The sequence below is a fragment of the Xiphophorus couchianus genome, chromosome 20 (assembly GCF_001444195.1).
Source record: "Xiphophorus couchianus chromosome 20, X_couchianus-1.0, whole genome shotgun sequence".
NCBI lineage: Eukaryota > Metazoa > Chordata > Actinopteri > Cyprinodontiformes > Poeciliidae > Xiphophorus > Xiphophorus couchianus.
This window is the reverse complement of record NC_040247.1, coordinates 28,175,275-28,193,578: the sequence shown is the minus strand read 5'-3', so window position 1 is coordinate 28,193,578 and position 18,304 is coordinate 28,175,275. Positions and strand designations below refer to the sequence as shown.

Genomic DNA, 18,304 nt, shown 5'->3' with positions numbered 1-18,304 from the left:
CCACAATTTGCAACAAATAGTCAGTTCAATTCCATCTTGCATATGTTCCAGCTGATCAGTTATCAAACCGGGCAGTCGGGTTAAACAGGGGTTCTGTCTGAGGAAACCCGGCAAATTGCACAAAGTCCTGACTTGCGGCCTTTTCTCCTCTTGGACCGGCATGTAGCCACCGCCGTCAGCTGAGTGGCGTTGTGTCTAATGGTTACGTAGTGACGCTAACAGCTGCTGCGGTTCAGCACGTCTATGTGGAGCAGAAAGCGCAGGAGGGTGATTACTAGTGTCTGTGTAACTGTACACCATGGGCTGTCACAGCTACTGAAGCATAAACTCTGTTTGTTGATAAAAGGACTGATTGGAAATGTCTGTGTTTACTTATGGCCACATTGTGTGTGTGGGTGTGTGTGTGGCAGCTTTCCCTCTACAACAAGGACTAGGGCCCTTCATGGGATTATATATGTACAATGTAATGTTGCTAATTAGAAATCCCCCCCCACTCATTCTGAGTGGGTGTTGAATTGTGGGTAATTAATGGCTCCCTCATCCTCCTCTTCCTTCACTACCTCTCCCTCTCTGTGGTTCCTTTTCAGGAGTCACATTCCATCAGTGCTCGGTGACCTCTGGATCCTGCTGCCACTTGTTTCTATGGGTTCTGAAAAAGTTCTTAATGTCTTTATGACCATTACTCTGCCGAGTGTTTGGCTCTTTGGCCGCTGTCGGTCACCCTCCCTGAAGATGTTCTCGTTTGTCTGTCAGTTTGAGGGAAAGCTGAAAGAGCCTGACCCGGTGGAGTCGGTGAAGTGGATGATGCCTCGGTTTAATGTGCCTCCCAGGAATGCTTGTTAGTGTCGTTTGGCAGATTTCTGCTCGACATTACGCTGCTGGTCAAACCTGTCTGCCACCGAGTGCATGGAGCTACACTTTACAGCTGGAAGCTTGAAGGGAAGGCGTCTGAAACTGGAGTCATTTTACAGGGACATGTCCCCCAGGATGTACTGTGTGCCTAGTGTTTCTCTAAAATTCTCAGATCCCGTTTCAACAACATACATGCGTTCAGTGGCACTGAAAAGTTTTTTTGTTTTTTTTTATTTCAGGTTTTTAAAAAAGGAAAGCCAATATAAGTACTTTTGGAAGTCTTTCTAAATACAATGTGGCATTTATCCTGTTAAATGTCAAAATGACCTGAAAATGCATTCTCACCTTTCCAGGTGGCTTAACGTCACCTTCTCTAAACTTTTGAACAGACATGTCCAACAGTTTGACTCCTGGATCCACCAGTAAATGTTCCGTTTTAATCAAAACCAGTCTTTCGATGATCCTGCTGTTCATGTTTTGACATCAAGAGGCCCAGGTGACACTTAGCAAGTGATTAACAGCACCATGCTATGGTGGGGCTTCAAACGGGATGCTGAGCTTAGTGTCAGAGTGTCATCAGTAGTTTTGAGTTTCTGTTTGAGGTGGAATTATGTGCCGTAACCAAGCACTTTGATTGGTTAAGTCACTGCTATTTTTTCCCCTGAGCTGCACTGAAATATGTATATGTCTTAAGTTTGTATTTTGTGGGCTGTAAAAGGAGGTTAGAGAAGAATAGTTTTAAAATACAGAGAGATGCTTGTTAGCTTGAGCTTGTTAGCTTGTAGCTAACAAGATCCTGCCTCCTTCAGGGCGATTGTTTCTGTTCTCTCTTGATCGAGCAGACTGCTCCCGTTTGAGTCTCTGTCTTTGGACAGAAGTAAAACCAGCGCTCTCCTAACCGAACCTCTCTCTGCTTGCTGGTGTTTTCTGCTTTAACCTGTGGTAATCTGTCATAAAAACAGTGTGTGATCACTGTGATGCCTTCACCCGTTTTGTTCGTAGATTTTACTCCACAACTAATAGAGGCCACCGCAGGCTGTTTCTGACCCCTGACCTCAAGAATAGATTTTTTTTTTTTTCACACGTGAAAAGAAAGTTTTAGCTCAGTTGTTGAAACGGGCAGTAGATGTGTGAAGTAGAGCACATCTGCAAGCAAGACCTTTGTTGAAGTTTGGGGGCAAAGTTGAAAGAATGCCCTCTGAAAGTTAAAATCCTTTTTAAAGATCCATGCTCCTGATGCCGGGTTACAGTTCTACAGCTCCATAATATTCAGGTAATTAGTACCTGAATATTTGTTTTTCATTCTTTTGACAATCCTTTCCAACTTCCTTTCATTCCAAACTACTTGGTTTGATTGTTTGGGGAAAGTCCTCGTGTAAATTAACTTTCCAGTCAGGCTCCTCTCTGCTTTCTCAGCTTCTACCCTTTCTCGCAATCAAGCAGCCAATCCTGTGAGTCTCCGGAGTTTGGACCCTGCTGTCAGAAGAGGCATCCTCTGACGACAGATGTTAATACCTCTTCCAAAAGGATCAAAGGAACCTTCCTGTTTAGATTTCATTATTTTGGAATGTTGTCTAGTAATCAAGAGGCTCCAGCTCCCTGTCTTTGCTCATGCAGCGATTGGACGCTCATGTACTTTTCAGGGTTTTTTTGGACGGGGTTTGGGGAGACGGGGGCCTTTGGCCTCTTGCCAAGCTGTTACCCTGATTCCCACATTCAGAAGATTTACCCCAACAAAGCAGGCATTCTAATGCCCTGTGTGCCAGAGAAAGGGCTCTGTGCATGTGTGTCTGGGTGCGTGTGTGTGCGTGTGTGTTGAATGAGTGAGCTCTCCATTGCTGGAATGAATGGTGTCCTTTTCAGACATTTTTTTTTTCTTTTTTCAACTTTTGTCCAGCTCCTCATCCTATGAGCTCCCAGCAGATCTGCCTGAACTTGTAAGAGATCCATGTTGCAAGTGATGGAATGCTGAAAGGCAAAGGAAATCACGTTGGGAAAGCTGGAAACTGGGGGTGGGGAATGATGTGCTCTATGTGTCTAGTTTAGATAGAAAAGGAGAATTTAGTGCAATTTAGCTGTCACAGCCAGGCACCATTCTGAGCCGTTTCCCTGCGTGAACATGAAACCGCACACTTACGTGTCAAAACAGAGAGGATCTCCTCAGCTTCCCTTCCTAATCTTCTAATTTACTTCTTCTTCTTTTCCAGGGATACCAAGGCTATAATTTAGTTTGCAACTAATACCCATTCAGTGGGAGCATTTCACACAGTTTCTGCAGGTCATATCAACTGAAATTTATGACCTTTTTAATAGGGGTGCACCGATTTATCGGCCGGCCGATTTATCGGCCAGCCGATTTATTGGTGCCGATTTCCTTTATTTTGGGAGATCGGTGATTAGCTCCCAAAATAGGAGGAGCCTATCTTATACCCTGATCTTATCTACCTCCACAAAGGTCTAAAAATCAGCCACTGTCCTCTTCTGTTCTCCTGTGAGAAAGGTTTGACTGACACACCGGCCCACCAGGTCATGTCTGCACATTTGCAGTTAACAATAGTCACCCCACTGTTGCATCTCAGTAACTTTCTTGCTCTATTTAGCGACATTTCAGACAAAAAAAGTTAGTATCGGCCAAAATCAGTACCGGCTGGTCGGGCTTTTTGAAGATTGGTAATTTGCGATCAGCCAGAAAACTGCAACCGGTGCACCACTTCTTTTTGAGACTATTATGAATGACATTTAATACTTATATCACAAAAGAAATGTGTGTACTAGATAGTTTGTCATTTGCCGAGCAGCTGCATGTACATGATCTGAGTGTGCGTGCTTTAACACATCCCAGGCCCTGTCGAAAGGGTCACCTTCCCACCATGCAGTTCCTCTGCAGAGAGCTGGAAATGCAATGCATTGAACCGTCAGAGTGAAGTGTGTTAAGCTTGGTTCACACAACTAGATAGTTATGCTGACTTTTTGACCCGATCTCCCCCATCTGACAATCTGAAGGACCTCCCGCCCCATTATGGTGATGGCTCTGAAAATAATCGTAAGAGATCTTCCATTGACTTGTGTTCAGAGTGACCTGGTATGCTCAGACCAGATCTGAGATGGGACTGCTCCCATCTCAATCAGGGACATTCAACATGTTGGATCGTCTTGGCCTGATATCGTGTGTGGTGTTTCCCCATGAGGACGAATGGGAACGCAGCCTGTTGAATGTGACATGTGGGCAATCAGAAAGCGAGGAGATGGGACCACAGAAGTAGTACAGAAAACAAAAAAACTGCACTGCCAATGTGCAGTTTTTTTGCTAACAATAGTCCACAAACTATCTGTTGGCTTCTTCCTTGTTGGTTTTTTTTACTTACTCTGAACTCACGTTTGATCTCAAGCAGCTTAGCGAGACTTTCCATCTGACAACTGAACATTCTTGATTGAAATCTCTGTGTGATGTGTCGTCTTTGCTGTTTGGCTTTACCAAACCTATTGTCTTAATGGCTTCTTTAGCATCATGTTTGTGTGGTCTCTCAAGTTTTAGACGACTGTAAAATCTTGCAGTCGTTTCTTATAATCCTGCTTCCTAATGTGAGTGTCCATGTCTCTTTATACTCTCGTTTGTGAATAAGGGAGACATCCCTCATTGTTTGCTTTGGATGAGTTCCACATGCAAGACAGATGTGTGTTAAATTCAACTCAGTCTTTTTCTAGAGCAGCAGTTTTACAATGAATGCCTCGAGGAACTTCAACAACAGCTGAAATAACAGCAAATAATACAGGTTGGAGAGAAGGAAGAGGAAGATTGAGGAAAGTGGTTAGTTTTCCTTACTCTCCAGTAGTCTAAGCCTATAGCAGCATGAACGACTACAAAGATGGCTCCAGATAATCTCATCCAGAGCTGATGTGCTTGAAGAGGTATCATGGGAAACTGTGTTTTTGGTTGTTGCAGTGTCCTGCCCCTTCTCGAATTAAAATCCTGTCTGAACAGGGTATGAAAATTCTATGAATGAAGTCCAGGGGGAAAAAAACCTGAAGTAGTTTAAACATGACGAGCTCCGGGCTCGCACCCCCAGTGTAGGCTGACATAACTCTGGGTTTTGGTTGTGAATCACAGCTTGTTTATGAACTGAGACCTCTGATTCATCTTGTTTTTCCTTGTGCTGCAGGTGCTATCCAGAAGGATGCGTTTATGACCCGAGCCTGAGCATCTGGGAGGTCAAGAGGTAACATACCTCTGTAAAGCACCACTGGAAACAAATGGTGAGATTGTTGTGTAGAAAGAGGGAATTTTAAGTTTGCAAAGTTTATCCGATGCTGTTTAACTGATTAAAGTCTAATTTTTCTTAATTATTTTCCTGATTAAAGATCAAAAGGTTTACTTTCCTGTTGATGATCAATGTGTGATTAATCTATTTAACAAACTGAAACCATCAAACACTGCAAAAAACACATCTTACCAAGTATTTTTGGCCCGGTTTCTGAAGTAAATATCTTAGTACACTTGAAATAACACACAATTAACTTGCAAATAACTTCTCAGCTAGATATATGAGCTTGTTTTAAGTCAATAATTTCTTAATATTTTTGGAAGTTCCACTGGCAGATTATTTCACTAAAAACATGGGGGAAAAAAGTCTTGTTGTAAGTTAAATAATCGGCCAATGGAACAAGTTTTTCATCAATATTAAGGAATTATTTACCTAAAACAAGCTCATATTTCTTGCCAAAAAGTTAATTGTAAGTTAATTTTATCTTAGTTCAAGTGCACTAAGATATTTGCACTAGAAACTACTCAATGAGAATTTGTGTTTTTGCAGTGAACCGGGCATACCTTCAACTGCTAACATAATTACATGCGGAGTTTTAAACCAGAACCAATAAAATGCTAAAGGACAAGCCATAAGTCCTGTAGTGTCAGAGGTCACATCCTTGGTGAACCCCTAAAACGTTTTGCTTTTAGATTAACAGAAAACGTTGTCGAAAAATGTAGACTTTGAGTAGGTTATAGGATATAACTATAAGCAAAGAACAAAGTATAAGTACAACTCACATCTTACTGAACATACTGTAGATCCAAGTCTGTAATTGGTCCTTGTGTCTTGGAGACCATCAGAATCTCAGTCAGATCAAATATCTTTTCAAGTCGTAATGTGTCTTGTTACAGTAATGTGCTATTATAACAAACGTTTCATGCCTGACCTGCTGTATGAGCAGCACTGCCAATATTCCAGAGGTGCACAGGAAACGATGGAAAAACCTTTAGCAGTCCTGTTGTTCTGGAAGTAGACATGCTTTCTGATATGTGAAATTGTTTCTTTCCCTCAGCTCTACTGCCATGCTTCCTGGGCCAGCGTGTTCTGCTTCAGCGTTAATGCTCCACACTCTGCGGTGCCTCCTGCTTGTTGCCATCTTTGCTCGGCCATTTAGTTCGCCATCCAGAGGTGTTGCACAGGGATCGGTGTCTTCCCACTCTGGCCTTTATCCCACTTTTAAATGGAACAACACGATATTCGAGCACCTGGCCCTGCATCCTGACCCCAGTGTAGGATGGGTCTACATTGGGGCGCGAGATCAGCTGTTCCAGCTAGATCCGTTACTTCAGCTTAAGCTCCGGAACGACACTGGGCCCGTTATCGACAGCCCGGACTGTTTGCCCCCTGTGACAGAAACCAACTGCCCCCAAGCGAAGGAAACCAGCAACCACAACAAGCTCCTGCTGGTTGACCCTTACTCTATGGAACTTATTACCTGTGGGAGTGTCAACCAAGGAATATGCCAGAAGCGTAACCTGACATCAATCAATGTAGTGCTTTTTTCCACAGACAAGCCAGTGGACACTCAGTATGTAGCAGCCAACCACCCCAATGTTAGCACCGTCGGGCTTGTTGTTCGCTCTCATCCTGGCAGACAGCCAGTTCTGTTTGTGGGACGAGGTTATACCAGCAGCCATCCACCTATCTCCACCCGGAACTTAGCCCAAGCCCCCATCTTTTCCTACGAGGAGACCGCCAAGCTGGCTGTCGCCGGCCGTCTCTCAGAATACGATCACCACTTTGTGGCCTCGTTCGCCCACCGGCACCATGTGTACTTCTTCTTCTACAGGCGGGACCTGAAGTCACAGTCAAGGGAGTACCGCACATACGTCTCGCGTGTATGTTTGGATGACCAGGCCTATTACTCGTATGTAGAGGTGCCTCTGACGTGTCGCTCCAGGGCCGGTAAAATGTACAACCTCCTCCAAGCTGTCCAGCTCGGGTTCTCCAAGAACAGGGCTAAGGGTCAAGATTCAGAAATCCTTCTCGGAGTCTTCTCAACTCATCTGACCTCATCGTCTCAGCCGAGCGAGGACTCCGCTCTGTGCATGTTCAACCTTAAAGATGTGGACCGCAGGATTAACTCAACTAGAGACCTGTGCTATACACAAATGGGTAGAGAAGGAGTAGCGGAGGCAGCATACATTGAATATGAAGTCAAGTCCAACTGTGCCAACCTTCCAGAGGTAAGCACAATGCACTATAAATCTGTTCTGTGACTACACTCAACTATTAATGGGAATGTCTGAGGGGAAAGTGGGCTTCTTCTGTACACGCAAACCAAATCACTTTAGGTCCAACTGAAGTTTCATATTGACTGTTTTCTTGAAATTTGTAATTTTTCAGAGAACTCACCTATTCTCTTATTGTTTTTGGGTTGTTGTTTTTTTCCGGAGAGCATGTGTAAAAATATCCTAAAGAAAAGCCAGCTTTATCAGCTGAAATATCTGAATGTAATGCCACTTCAAACGCTATTGGCTGACTGACAGCAGCCAATCCAGAAGCACCATTCACATTCCATGGTGCTGATTGGCTGTACACCCAAATTCAGAGATAAGGAAGATCTTTGGATGCTAGTTACTGCAAGAGCGCTAATGTGGTTTCCTCTGTGTGTATTAAAGCATTGTAAGGTATATTTGGTGTTTGAACTATAAAAATAGGAAGTTACTTATAGTTCCTAATCCCCATGAATACCTGGGGGTTTGCTGTAGCGACCTTTGGGATTGAGATAACTGTTGTACAGTTGAACTTGAGTCGACTCTTACTTGGTTGACTACTTGTGGTTTTCTTTCTCTTTGCTTGTTTTCTCTTCAAAGATAAATGTGTATTGTTTGGCATCAGATCACCATTTGATGAGAATAGAGAAGAATACTGTTTCTGTCATAATAGAGAGATCATAATAGAAAAACCATAGCAAACTGCAGACAGGAGAAAACCTCTGAGAATTAAAGCCAAAAAGCAGATTTACGACATGATTACAATGTTAAATCTTTACTTGATCCCTGCAAATAAACAATCTGTCTCAACTTTCCGCCTTTGCCAGGAAGGTCCATCTGCACCATGGGTGGATTTGCACAAAAGGTTTAAGCCATTAAGAGTGCGGATTTGTTCCTGGTGATGAAATGTGAAGTTTCACAGTGATAATGAATAACCAAGATGCATCTTGGCTCTGGTCTGGCCTTGATATTTATGGGTATAGGTACTCCGGATTTACTCAGAACTCATTAGTCGTTGCAGCGTAGTCACAGGCTTCCATCAGCCAAACCAGCTAGTGTCCAGGCACCGCTTCAGCTGCTATGACATATTCCCAGACCTGGCTCTTTATTTTTTTACATCCCACAATACATTTTCCTTTCATGATGTCTGCCCTGCTGTTTCTGGAGATCTATTCTGCTTTACTGAATGTGCTCTACAGTTGTGCAGGAAAGAGCAGGAATCTAATTTTCCTGTAAAGCACTCAAACTACATTTGTTTTGTGGATGGAAGTTGAGTATTGCTACCACAAAAGCTGTTCCTGTCACCATTTTAATATATAATCCATCAAAACAAGTTGCTGCCAGAAGCCAGAGTCCTTGGGTTCATTGCCTTCATCTGTAATGATGAGGCAATGAACCCAATGTGGAGTGGTCTCGTTTAATAATACAGTTTCTGCAAAAAGAAGGGTCAAGTCTCCCTCTTCCCAAACTGGGAAGGCAAAATCAAATCCTATTTCAGCTTTATAGTGGCTGTGTCCAGTTTTATTTTGTCCTCAAACCACAAACTGTTCCCAAGAAGTCCTGCCAGAGTTTTATGGGCCCCATCAGGAACACTTTGGGAATCATTTTGGCTTTTGGTGTTGCTGCAGAGGAATTCAAGACAAATTAGTTCAAAGATTTTATTTGGAGCCAAATGAGCTGGGAAAAAGAGGGAGAGAGAGATAGAAAGAGGTAGGAAGGCAGGTGGGTAGATGGACATATAAATAGTTACGTAGGTAGATACATAGGTAGGTATTTAGGTAGGCAGGTAGGTAGTTGGGTATCAAGGTATTTTGTGTTTAAGTGAATTCTCTTATTTCAGTCTTCAGCCTTGGATAAGTGACTTGTCGATGCGACTGTCTTCTTATAGCTCTGTTCTGAATTTCAGAACACTTTGGATGCTTACCCCTGTGGATCTGACCACACTCCCAGCCCCATGGCCAGCCGGATCCCGGTGCTAGTGGACACCATTCTGGACAGCCCGTCTGCCCGGCTCACTGCTGTGGCTGTGAGCATGAGGGAGGGATATACCATCGCCTTCCTTGGAGACTCCAAGGGGAAACTCCACAAGGTGACAGTCCAGCCAATAACGCTGCATAGTCCTGCAGAAGAATGATTATGTTGGATATGAAGCAAAGAACTGTGGCATCACTAGCCAAAATAATGTCCATCTAAGAAGCATACAGACGTCTCTTACTGGAATTCGGGTTCTTATGGGGAACGTTTATATGCTGATCTGAGACCCAACTAACCTTCATCCAGATAGATAGCAAATATAACAAGAAAGTCAAACCAGTGACTTTCTTCCTATATTTAGCAACATTTCAGACAAAATAATTTTATCGGCCAAAACTGGAATTGGCAGGTCAGGCTTTTTATAGATCATAATTGGCAATCGGTTGGAAAACTGCAATCACTGCAACCTTACATCCTTTTCTTTTGTCAAAATGGGCCCAAAAGAGATTTAATTGACTCTGGATTGTCAAAATGTACCAAAAGTCTTCCAGAGGGATGCAGCGCTCTAGAAGGTATTGGGGCATCATCACAGAACCATAAAAGGTTTTTGTTGCCAATTGTCAACAGGGTTGCAAGAAACTTGAGGAAAAAAAGACACAAACTATCTGCCAGGGATTTGATAAGAATGATGCTTGAAGCTACCAGGAAGCCATTATCCTCCAGTTCTGTCATATTCCATGACTATAGCTGAAGATGTTCAGAGCTCAGAGACATGGCTGAACAAAACATCACCTGAAACAACCACCACATATCTGAAGACACATTCTTCACACTCTGGATGAAATCAGACTGAGTCTTGGTGGAGTACATTACATGCTTCCAGCACCGTGATTGTATGTGATTTTCTCATTTTCTATTTTTAATAAATGTGAAAAGTACACAAAAAGATTTCTACATTGGCATTTATGGGGCACTTGTGTGCAGAATTTTGAGGCAAGAAATGAATTAAATCCAATTAGGATTCAGGTTGGAACATGACAAAATGTGGAAAAGTCAAATCAGTGACTTTGTGATTCGTTTCCAGAGGCACAGCACATGAACATGCACAACACTCTACTTAGCCATGATGAATTTATTGTGTTTAGTTGTTTTTAGATAATGAGTTCATACAGATTGTGTTTTGCTCAGCTGCTGTGACTGGACAGTTCCCCCTTGGGCCATCAATAAATCTATGAGTCTGTGTCTGAAACTTCCCTCAATAACGTCAGCTTGGAGGTCAGGGAAGGACCTGGGTACCAGTGATGACATGAGGATTTTACAGGCTGAGAAACCTCATGTACACACTGGAGTCTTTGTCCTCGGTGGCTAACCATAGTGAAGGAGCATTACAAAAGGAACACTGACTCCATTAATATGTTTCTATGCAGTTACGTCAGATTCAGTGTGTATGAGACTTTATCTCTTGTACATAGCAGCATACTGTACTTGGGGTTGTGCGCCGTTATTGCTGCACACCTTCACACGCACATGCAGTCGTGTTTTTGTATTTGTAGGAACTTTACATTGACTTCCTTTCATTTTCTACAGCCTAACCCTTACCCTACCCCTAACTTTAACCAAAGGTCAACTCACACCTTAGTCCTAAACCTAATCATAACCCACAAACAGCATTTCCCCACAAGGAGCAGTGGTCCCCACAACCCCACATTGTAGACAGAACTAGGTCCCCACAAGGATATAAGGACCCACGCCCCCCTCACACACACATTCTTCTGGATGTTTAATTTGGTTGTGTTCGGTAAAAACAAGAAAACTGAGAGGTGGAAAAGATTCTCTCATTTCATCAAGAGATTGTGAATCTGTCTTTTTCAGATGGTTTTAATTTTACTGTGGGGAAATGGCATTAAAATTTATAGGGAAGTTGTACAGATGCACTGATTGCAGTTTTCTGGCCGTTCACCAATTATCAATCTTTAAAAAATCTGACCTGCTGATTCCAAATTTGGCCAATACCAATTTTTGTGTCTGAAATGTCGCTAAATACAGCAAGAAAGTTACTGAGTTGTCAACAGAGGAGTGACTATTGTTGACTGGAAACATGCAGACATGACCTGGTAGGCCGGTCTATCAGTCAAACCTCTCTCATTGGTGACTAGAAGAGGACCGTCGTTAATTTTTAGACCTTTGCTGAGGTGGATAAGATCGGCTTCACATGTAAGTATCGGCCGATCACTGATCTCCCAAAATTGAGGAAATCGGCTCTGATAAATCGGTGGAACCCTATTTAGCAGTTATGAGTGATGAAAGTACATTCCTCAGCCACATGCCTGAAATCCTTCTTGTCCTGCTTTGTAGGGTTTTTTTCTGTCTCTCAAAGCTCTGATGCTGTTTGGGCCAGTCATGCCTTCTGTAACTTGCAGACAGGTTGCTGCTCCACAGATGGATCAGACTGGTCTCTTGTGGCTCTCCTCAGGTTTTCCTGGGGCCAAACGGCGAGGTGGTGGAGTACTCGGTGGTCTCCATCCAGAAGAACACGCCTATCAGCTCGGACCTGGTTCTGGACCAGGAGGAGGAGCACCTCTTCATCATGACCCGCGACATGGTACAAATGCCGGCCGCGCTCTCGTCCCACACTGCCCCTCGGCCGCGCTCTCGTCCCACACCGCCTCTCGGCCGCACTGCGGGCACAAAGCAAAGCGGGAAATGACTCTTTGCTTTCTGCTCCAGTTATTCCAGCGATGTGCGTGCAGTTGGGATTATTCCGGCGTCCGTATTCTTGATTTTTCATTGTTGCGCAGGGGAATGTGGGCCATCTATTGTTTGTAATCAGATTTTGTTTAGGAGCTTAGTGTGGCTGATTTGTACAAATGAGCGTGATTGTTTTATCCTGGCTGCAGCTGCAGAAGAGGCCGGTGGCCGAATGCCACCAGCACCCAGATTGCCACTCCTGTCTGCTGGCCCACGACCCCTACTGCGGCTGGTGCGTCCTGGAGGGAAGGTGAGAGAGCCGCTAGCAGCTAGCAAGACGAGGAAACAATAATCACCCAGTAATTAGTCACCCATTTGATGTGATTATGTTCATTCAGAAAGAGCAGCCTGATTACACCACGACTCAGATGTTTTTTTCTTTTGTCTTTTTAACATGAATGCAGTTCAGTCAGCTCCAGACTGATCGTTACACAACCAATCCCAAACTTCTGTTACTCTGTGAGGCTCCATGTCGAAGCATGTCTGATGTTTGACATTTCCTCCTCTTCATCATCCACAACTTTAGTGTTCTTCACGAAACATTTTGGAAGCGGGTCTTTTTCCATCTCACTCTTGTGAAAAGCGACAATGGAGATTTCTCCCTATTTTTACTTCCACCCCCCCCTTTACATGTAATATTTCAGATGATTGAACTAATATGAACATCAGAGAGCGATGACCTCAATAAATACTAAAAATCCGTTTTCAAACAATGTTTTTATTTATGAAGGGAAAACAACAATCGGGAGTCCTTCATTCATTCGTTCATACATTCCTTTCAGCTGCACTGCAAAAACACAAAATCTTACCAAGTAATTTTGGTCCAATTTCTACAGCAAACATCTTAGAAACTTGAAATAAGACTTACAAGTATTTTTTCAGCAAGATATAGGGGTTTGTTTTAAGTCAATAATTCCTTAATATTGATGAATAAGTTCTAGATTTTTTCACTTATACCAAGACATTTTCCCCCTTTTTATAAATAACATAATTTGCCAATGGAACTAGAACAATATTGAAGAATTATTTACTTCAAACAAGCTTCTATATCTTCCTGAAAAGTTTCTTAGAAGTTATTTTTGTCTTGTACTAAGATATTTGTACTAGAAACTAGACAAAAATACTTGGTAAGATTTTGTGATTTTGCAGTGTGTTGCTTCATGCTCTTTCAGGCGGAGTGAATGATGCTGTTTTAATTCAACCACGTTGGAGAATTTTCTTGCATGAATAGCCTATTTATTATCTCAATGTAATCTAAGTCTTCATTTTTCTTTTGACATATTTTGTGTTTGGGGGAACTCCTGCCCTTGAAGAGCTGGAAGAAGAACATTGAAGACATGGAAACAGATTTCTGTCCCTCAGATGGATTGTAATGTTTTATATTGCCTCGTACCTCTTATTTTTTTCCACCTCATTTTTTTTTTCATTTTATGCGTTAAGGGGGTCCAGTTTACTGTAGCTCTTTTACCAGTGCGGTGAGGGAGAGGCTGACTCCAGAGTGAGTTGTGGCAATAGTGTGACACTGTGTGTGTGTGTTTGTCCTTCCTCTGCAGGTGTGTGCTGAGGTCCCAGTGCGGTCGTGGGGACCGAGCCGGCCAGTGGCTGTGGAGCTTCGACATCGAGCAGCAGTGCCTGAGTGTTCAGGAGCTGAACCCGTTCAATATCAGCCGGGAGGAGAGCCGGATGGTAGGTTCACTTACTTTCACAAAGCAAAGTAACTAACTACGTTTAGTTACACAGTAAAACTTTTTTTTTTCTGTCAAAGTAGAGACTGTGAACAGAGCCAGTTCTAGTGGGCCCATTTTAACGTTGCTGTTTAGTTAACCAGCCCAGGGAAAAGTCATTTTATCTGGGAGATAATCGCTGGGAGTCGTGACCTAGACCTTCGTCCAGCCGCAGTCTACACTCCATGGAGGTCTGCAGAGATGAGATTAGAGCTCACTGGGGGGTTGGAGCTGCTCCGGCCTGGGCCCGCTCTGATTGGTTGGCTCGTTTGGAACATGTGGACTCTTTCTGGCTCTGGATGTCCTCATGTCGTCCTCAGTTCCAACAGGGAGCTATTAAACATTCTTACACACAACACAAACACACACAGTATGTTTTGTATCTTCACAGGGACCTTGCATTCATTTCTGCAGACTAACCATTAGCAGAACATATGTAGCCCTGAATCTAAATTCAATCGCAGCTAACTGGTAACCCCAAAACGGCGCCTCCTCTCATGGGGCCCAGGCTTTTGGCCCCATGAGGATCAGTCAGTTCTCTCAGTATTCACTGCTAAAATACAAAAACTTTCCAAGTAATTTTTCTCTAGTTTCTACTGCAAATGTCTTCAAAAAAAAAAATTATATTAAGGAATCGTTTGCTTAAAACATGCTCATATTTCTTGCTGACAACTTGCTTGTAAGTTAGTTTATTGTCTTATTTCAAGTGTACTAAAGACATTTTCACTAGAAACTAGACCAAAAGTACTTAAGGTTTTGTGTTTTTTGCAGTGTAGTATTTGTGTTTATGCACACAATCAGGCCAGTCCGGCTGATTCTGATAGAGTCATCTGCTCTTTGTTCTGCTGTCGGTAGCTGGAACATCACGCCCGCCTGTCCAGGCTTACACAGCTGCAGCTTTCCAAAGGGAGGCTCCCAGCTATTTGCTTAGTGAAGCGCAGGTGCTGAGTTTTGTCTCTCCAGATATTTGTTTGTAATTTCCATGTGGAAAAGCGACCGAGCCTCCTCCTCTGCATCTTTTGAACCATGTGTAACAATCTAATTGCGGTGCCGCTGCTCCCCTGTCCTCAGGTGACCCTGTCCGTCCCAGGACTCCCCGTGTTGGAACAGGGCGAGTCGTACTCCTGCCTGTTCCAGGACAGCCGCAGTCCTGCTGCCGTCACCGAGGCCGGAGTCACCTGCCAATCTCCGGACTCCAGCAGAATACCCTTGGTGCCTCCTGGACAGGGTGGGTCCAGCTTGTTCTGTTTAGAGTCCTGAGGTTGTTTGCTTTAATTCACCAGCATTCGCTGCTTGTTGAGTCTGATCGCTTTGAACCTCCGACTGAGGGATTTTAATTACTGGTATGAGCTTTTTGGTTTTGTGACTAAGGGATTTGGAGCCCCGCTGTGATGGGATTAACCTCTGTGTGTGTGTGTGTGTGTGTGTGTGTGTGTGTGTATGTGTAGGGGTGCGTGGGCGTGCGTTTGTGTGTGTGTGTAGCTGTGTTTGTATCGACACCGCTGCATGTTCACACACAGCTAAATCAAATCGAACCCACTCCATCTTACCTAAACCAGCTAGGACAGTGGCCACTAATCTGCATCCTAATATGCACAGTTCTGCTTAAATCTGTCTATGTACTGTCTACTGCATAGTCACATGTATGCTTTTATTTCTGTTTGTGTCGTATTTGTTCATTCAGCCTTTGAGGCTGTGATAAAAACATTGTAGCAACACAAGCAGCTCCACATAAAGAAGGTCCAATAAATCAGGACATATTTCCAAAATCTGTCACACAGACATGAAGATTTTTTTTTGTTTTAGTCATAAAGATGTTGGATTTGAGCTTTTGTGCTACTTTATCAAAATCAGCCAAAATCAGAATCGGCAGGTCAAGCTTTTTAAAAATCGGCCAAAAAATCAGCAATCAGTTCACCGCTATTTATTGATATTGATTTTATCTGTGTCATCTTATTGTGTTTTGAATTGAGTTTTTTATTCATTATTGTGTGTTTAGTTTTGTTGCTTTATTTTTATGCTTTCCTTTATCTCGTTTATTTATTTATTACTGATGTTCAGCATTTTGTTTCAGCTGTAGCTGGTGTTAAAGCGCTTTATGAAGTTGATGATGACAATGATGATGACGATGATGATGATGATGATGATGTTCCCATCATAGTACTGATATATGTAAACTCTGTGACTCAAGGTTGATAAGCCTGGCTAAATGTTTCCTGGTTTCCTGGTTAAGAGATGATGATCACTCTGTCTGTCTGTATCTCTGTGTGTGTGTGTGTGTGGGGGGGGTGGGGGGATGTGTGTGTGTGTGTGTGTGTGTTCTGCCATCAGATTTCATCACTCTCACCTTGTCTGTCCATTTCGGGGACGTCACGGTAACAGCCAGGGACTTCACCTTTTACGACTGCATGGCAGTGAAGCAGCAGTCTGGGAGCTCTCCGTAAGTCAGCGCTAAGCGCTCGTCTCCTCTGTCTGCTGCTGATCTTAACACTTTGTCCTGTTTTTATGTAACTTCATGTCTTTTAAGCATGTTGGCATTTTTCAGTGTAAACACATTTACAATGACCCTGAAATCTAGGCCAGATTTGAATAACAGCACAAGTAGTCGATACGGCTGAGTTCACAATTAGCTGATGTAAAATAATGTAGAACGCCACAGGAAGAAACTGGTTGTGGAACCTTTTGGTACTGGAGACTTCAACATTACTCATGTATGGAGAAATGAGCCCCACCAGGCTGTGGCGGTGTGTTTAGGGTTATTGTCTTGCTGAAATATCCAGCCTGGTTTCGTCTTCAGATTCTACTTTTCCACACTTCCTGGTGTTAACGAGGATGTTAAAGTGTTTTAAAGGCTGTGCAGCTTCACTAAGAGCTTTTTCTTGCCATATTTCCTGCTGTGTGCTGATGGTTCCCTCTCTGGTATTATGTCTTGTGTGCAGCTGCCGTGGATGCGTGCTGAGCAAATGGGGCTGTAACTGGTGCGTTCACCAGCACTCCTGTACCCACAAGGCCGTGTGTGAGGAGGGCGCCATCATCTACAACCAGCACGTAAGTCGCAGTAACACTAGAGGAGAGCGCGGCACTCTGTGGCTGCTCGCTCCGTCATGAGGGGACCTTTCTCAGCTCACAGCCAGCGCTCCACAAACACTCCACCTTAACGCTTTGCAGCTCCGCAAGTCGTGAAAATGACATACGAGGCCCATTTCACTCGCAGCCATTTTGTGCTTTTGTGACGTAATGAGCTCGTTTTAAGGCAGCGTTCCTCCAGGCTAAGCTAACCTGGATGTTTGTCGCAGCTAATGTGTCCATGCATGCGTTTAGCACAGCAAATTCAGTTCTGTTTTCCATTTTTCTGTAAGTTTTTGATTTGTCTCCCCCCCCTTCCTTGGTGTGTCTCCCCCCCTCCTCAGTTTAAACTCCCCACATCTCCACCCCCCACCGCCAAACCCATGAAAACCATCCCAACCTCTACTACCACAGCGGCTACAGTCACCATGACAACCTCCGCTCCTTTCATAACGCCATCAGCTACCACTGCCGCCACGACAAGCTTTTTTCCTGTTGCCATAGTAACCAGCGGGGCGTTAGCCACCTCCCCCACGCCCAGCACTGAGCCCCCACAGCCCTCCAGCTCAGCTCCGCCCCCCGCCCCGCCCAGCAGGGCGGAGAGGTCCACTGCAGTGGGGGGGCTCGTCGTCGTCACCCGGAGCGAATCTGAGCAAGTTGCCATGGCGGCGGCTGAGGTGCTGCCCGTCACCGGGGCCGACGGCCTTAGTGGGGATCAGGAAGCCGTGATGCCTCTGGTCGTCTCGGACGTCTCCACCCTGAGCAGGGTCACACAGTCGCCCCCTAGTGAGGAAACATTGAGCGTGACCTCACCTGACGATGACCCCCAGCCCACAACCACCTCTGTGAGTGGAGCTGCTATTACTGACCCCTCCCCCAGCCTGGACGTGACCCCCAGTCCCTCACTGAGCCCAGAAGAAGGCACCGAACCAGACCATGACCTCGACCTTGACCCTGACCCGACCTGGAAGTCAAATCAAGCAGATGTGCTGCCTGAGGGCACAGAAGAGGACACAGCCAGGCTGTCAGGTGACGGCGAAGACCGTGACCCCCCCTCATACGCCCAGCTGAGGGAAACAGACTCAAACCCTGAACTGGATTACCAGGATGATCCAGCTGATGCCTTCCTACCGGTGAGTTGACGCTCGGTCCGCCCGCTGTGCCTCCTTAACCTGCTCACCAGTCCTTCCCTTTACTCCCAACGTCTAACTGGAATTCAAACTGGAAACTGTACATCCCACTGAAACGCTCCAGTCGTCTCCTCTGCCGCTGCTCTTTCTTTCTGTCTGCTGTGTCTAGACGACACAACACCAGCTGCTCTGCTTCACTCTGGACCTTTTCTCATCACTTTCTTTCCTACCTGATGCTGTAGATCAGTCGGTTTCTGTAGCAACTTAGCCACACAGTCCGTCCTGAC

At 44.4% G+C, this 18,304-nt stretch overlaps 1 protein-coding gene across 5 annotated transcripts in view; it reads left to right on the top strand.

The window, feature by feature from the left end:
- LOC114135658 (plexin-B1-like) overlaps positions 1-18,304 on the top strand; it is a 71,668-nt gene that overhangs the window by 34,629 nt on the left and 18,735 nt on the right. For 4 of the 5 annotated variants that reach the window (XM_028003128.1, XM_028003127.1, XM_028003129.1 and 1 more), the window contains 10 exons: positions 5,013-5,106; positions 6,172-7,345; positions 9,282-9,464; positions 11,823-11,951; positions 12,247-12,347; positions 13,651-13,783; positions 14,893-15,049; positions 16,153-16,261; positions 16,761-16,869; positions 17,232-18,020. In XM_028003128.1, coding sequence (XP_027858929.1) covers positions 6,182-7,345; positions 9,282-9,464; positions 11,823-11,951; positions 12,247-12,347; positions 13,651-13,783; positions 14,893-15,049; positions 16,153-16,261; positions 16,761-16,869; positions 17,232-18,020 — 2,874 coding nt within the window. In that variant the 5' untranslated portion in view covers positions 5,013-5,106; positions 6,172-6,181. The remainder of the gene's footprint in view (positions 1-5,012; positions 5,107-6,171; positions 7,346-9,281; positions 9,465-11,822; positions 11,952-12,246; positions 12,348-13,650; positions 13,784-14,892; positions 15,050-16,152; positions 16,262-16,760; positions 16,870-17,231; positions 18,021-18,304) is intronic. The other variant, XM_028003130.1, reaches the window with a different exon arrangement.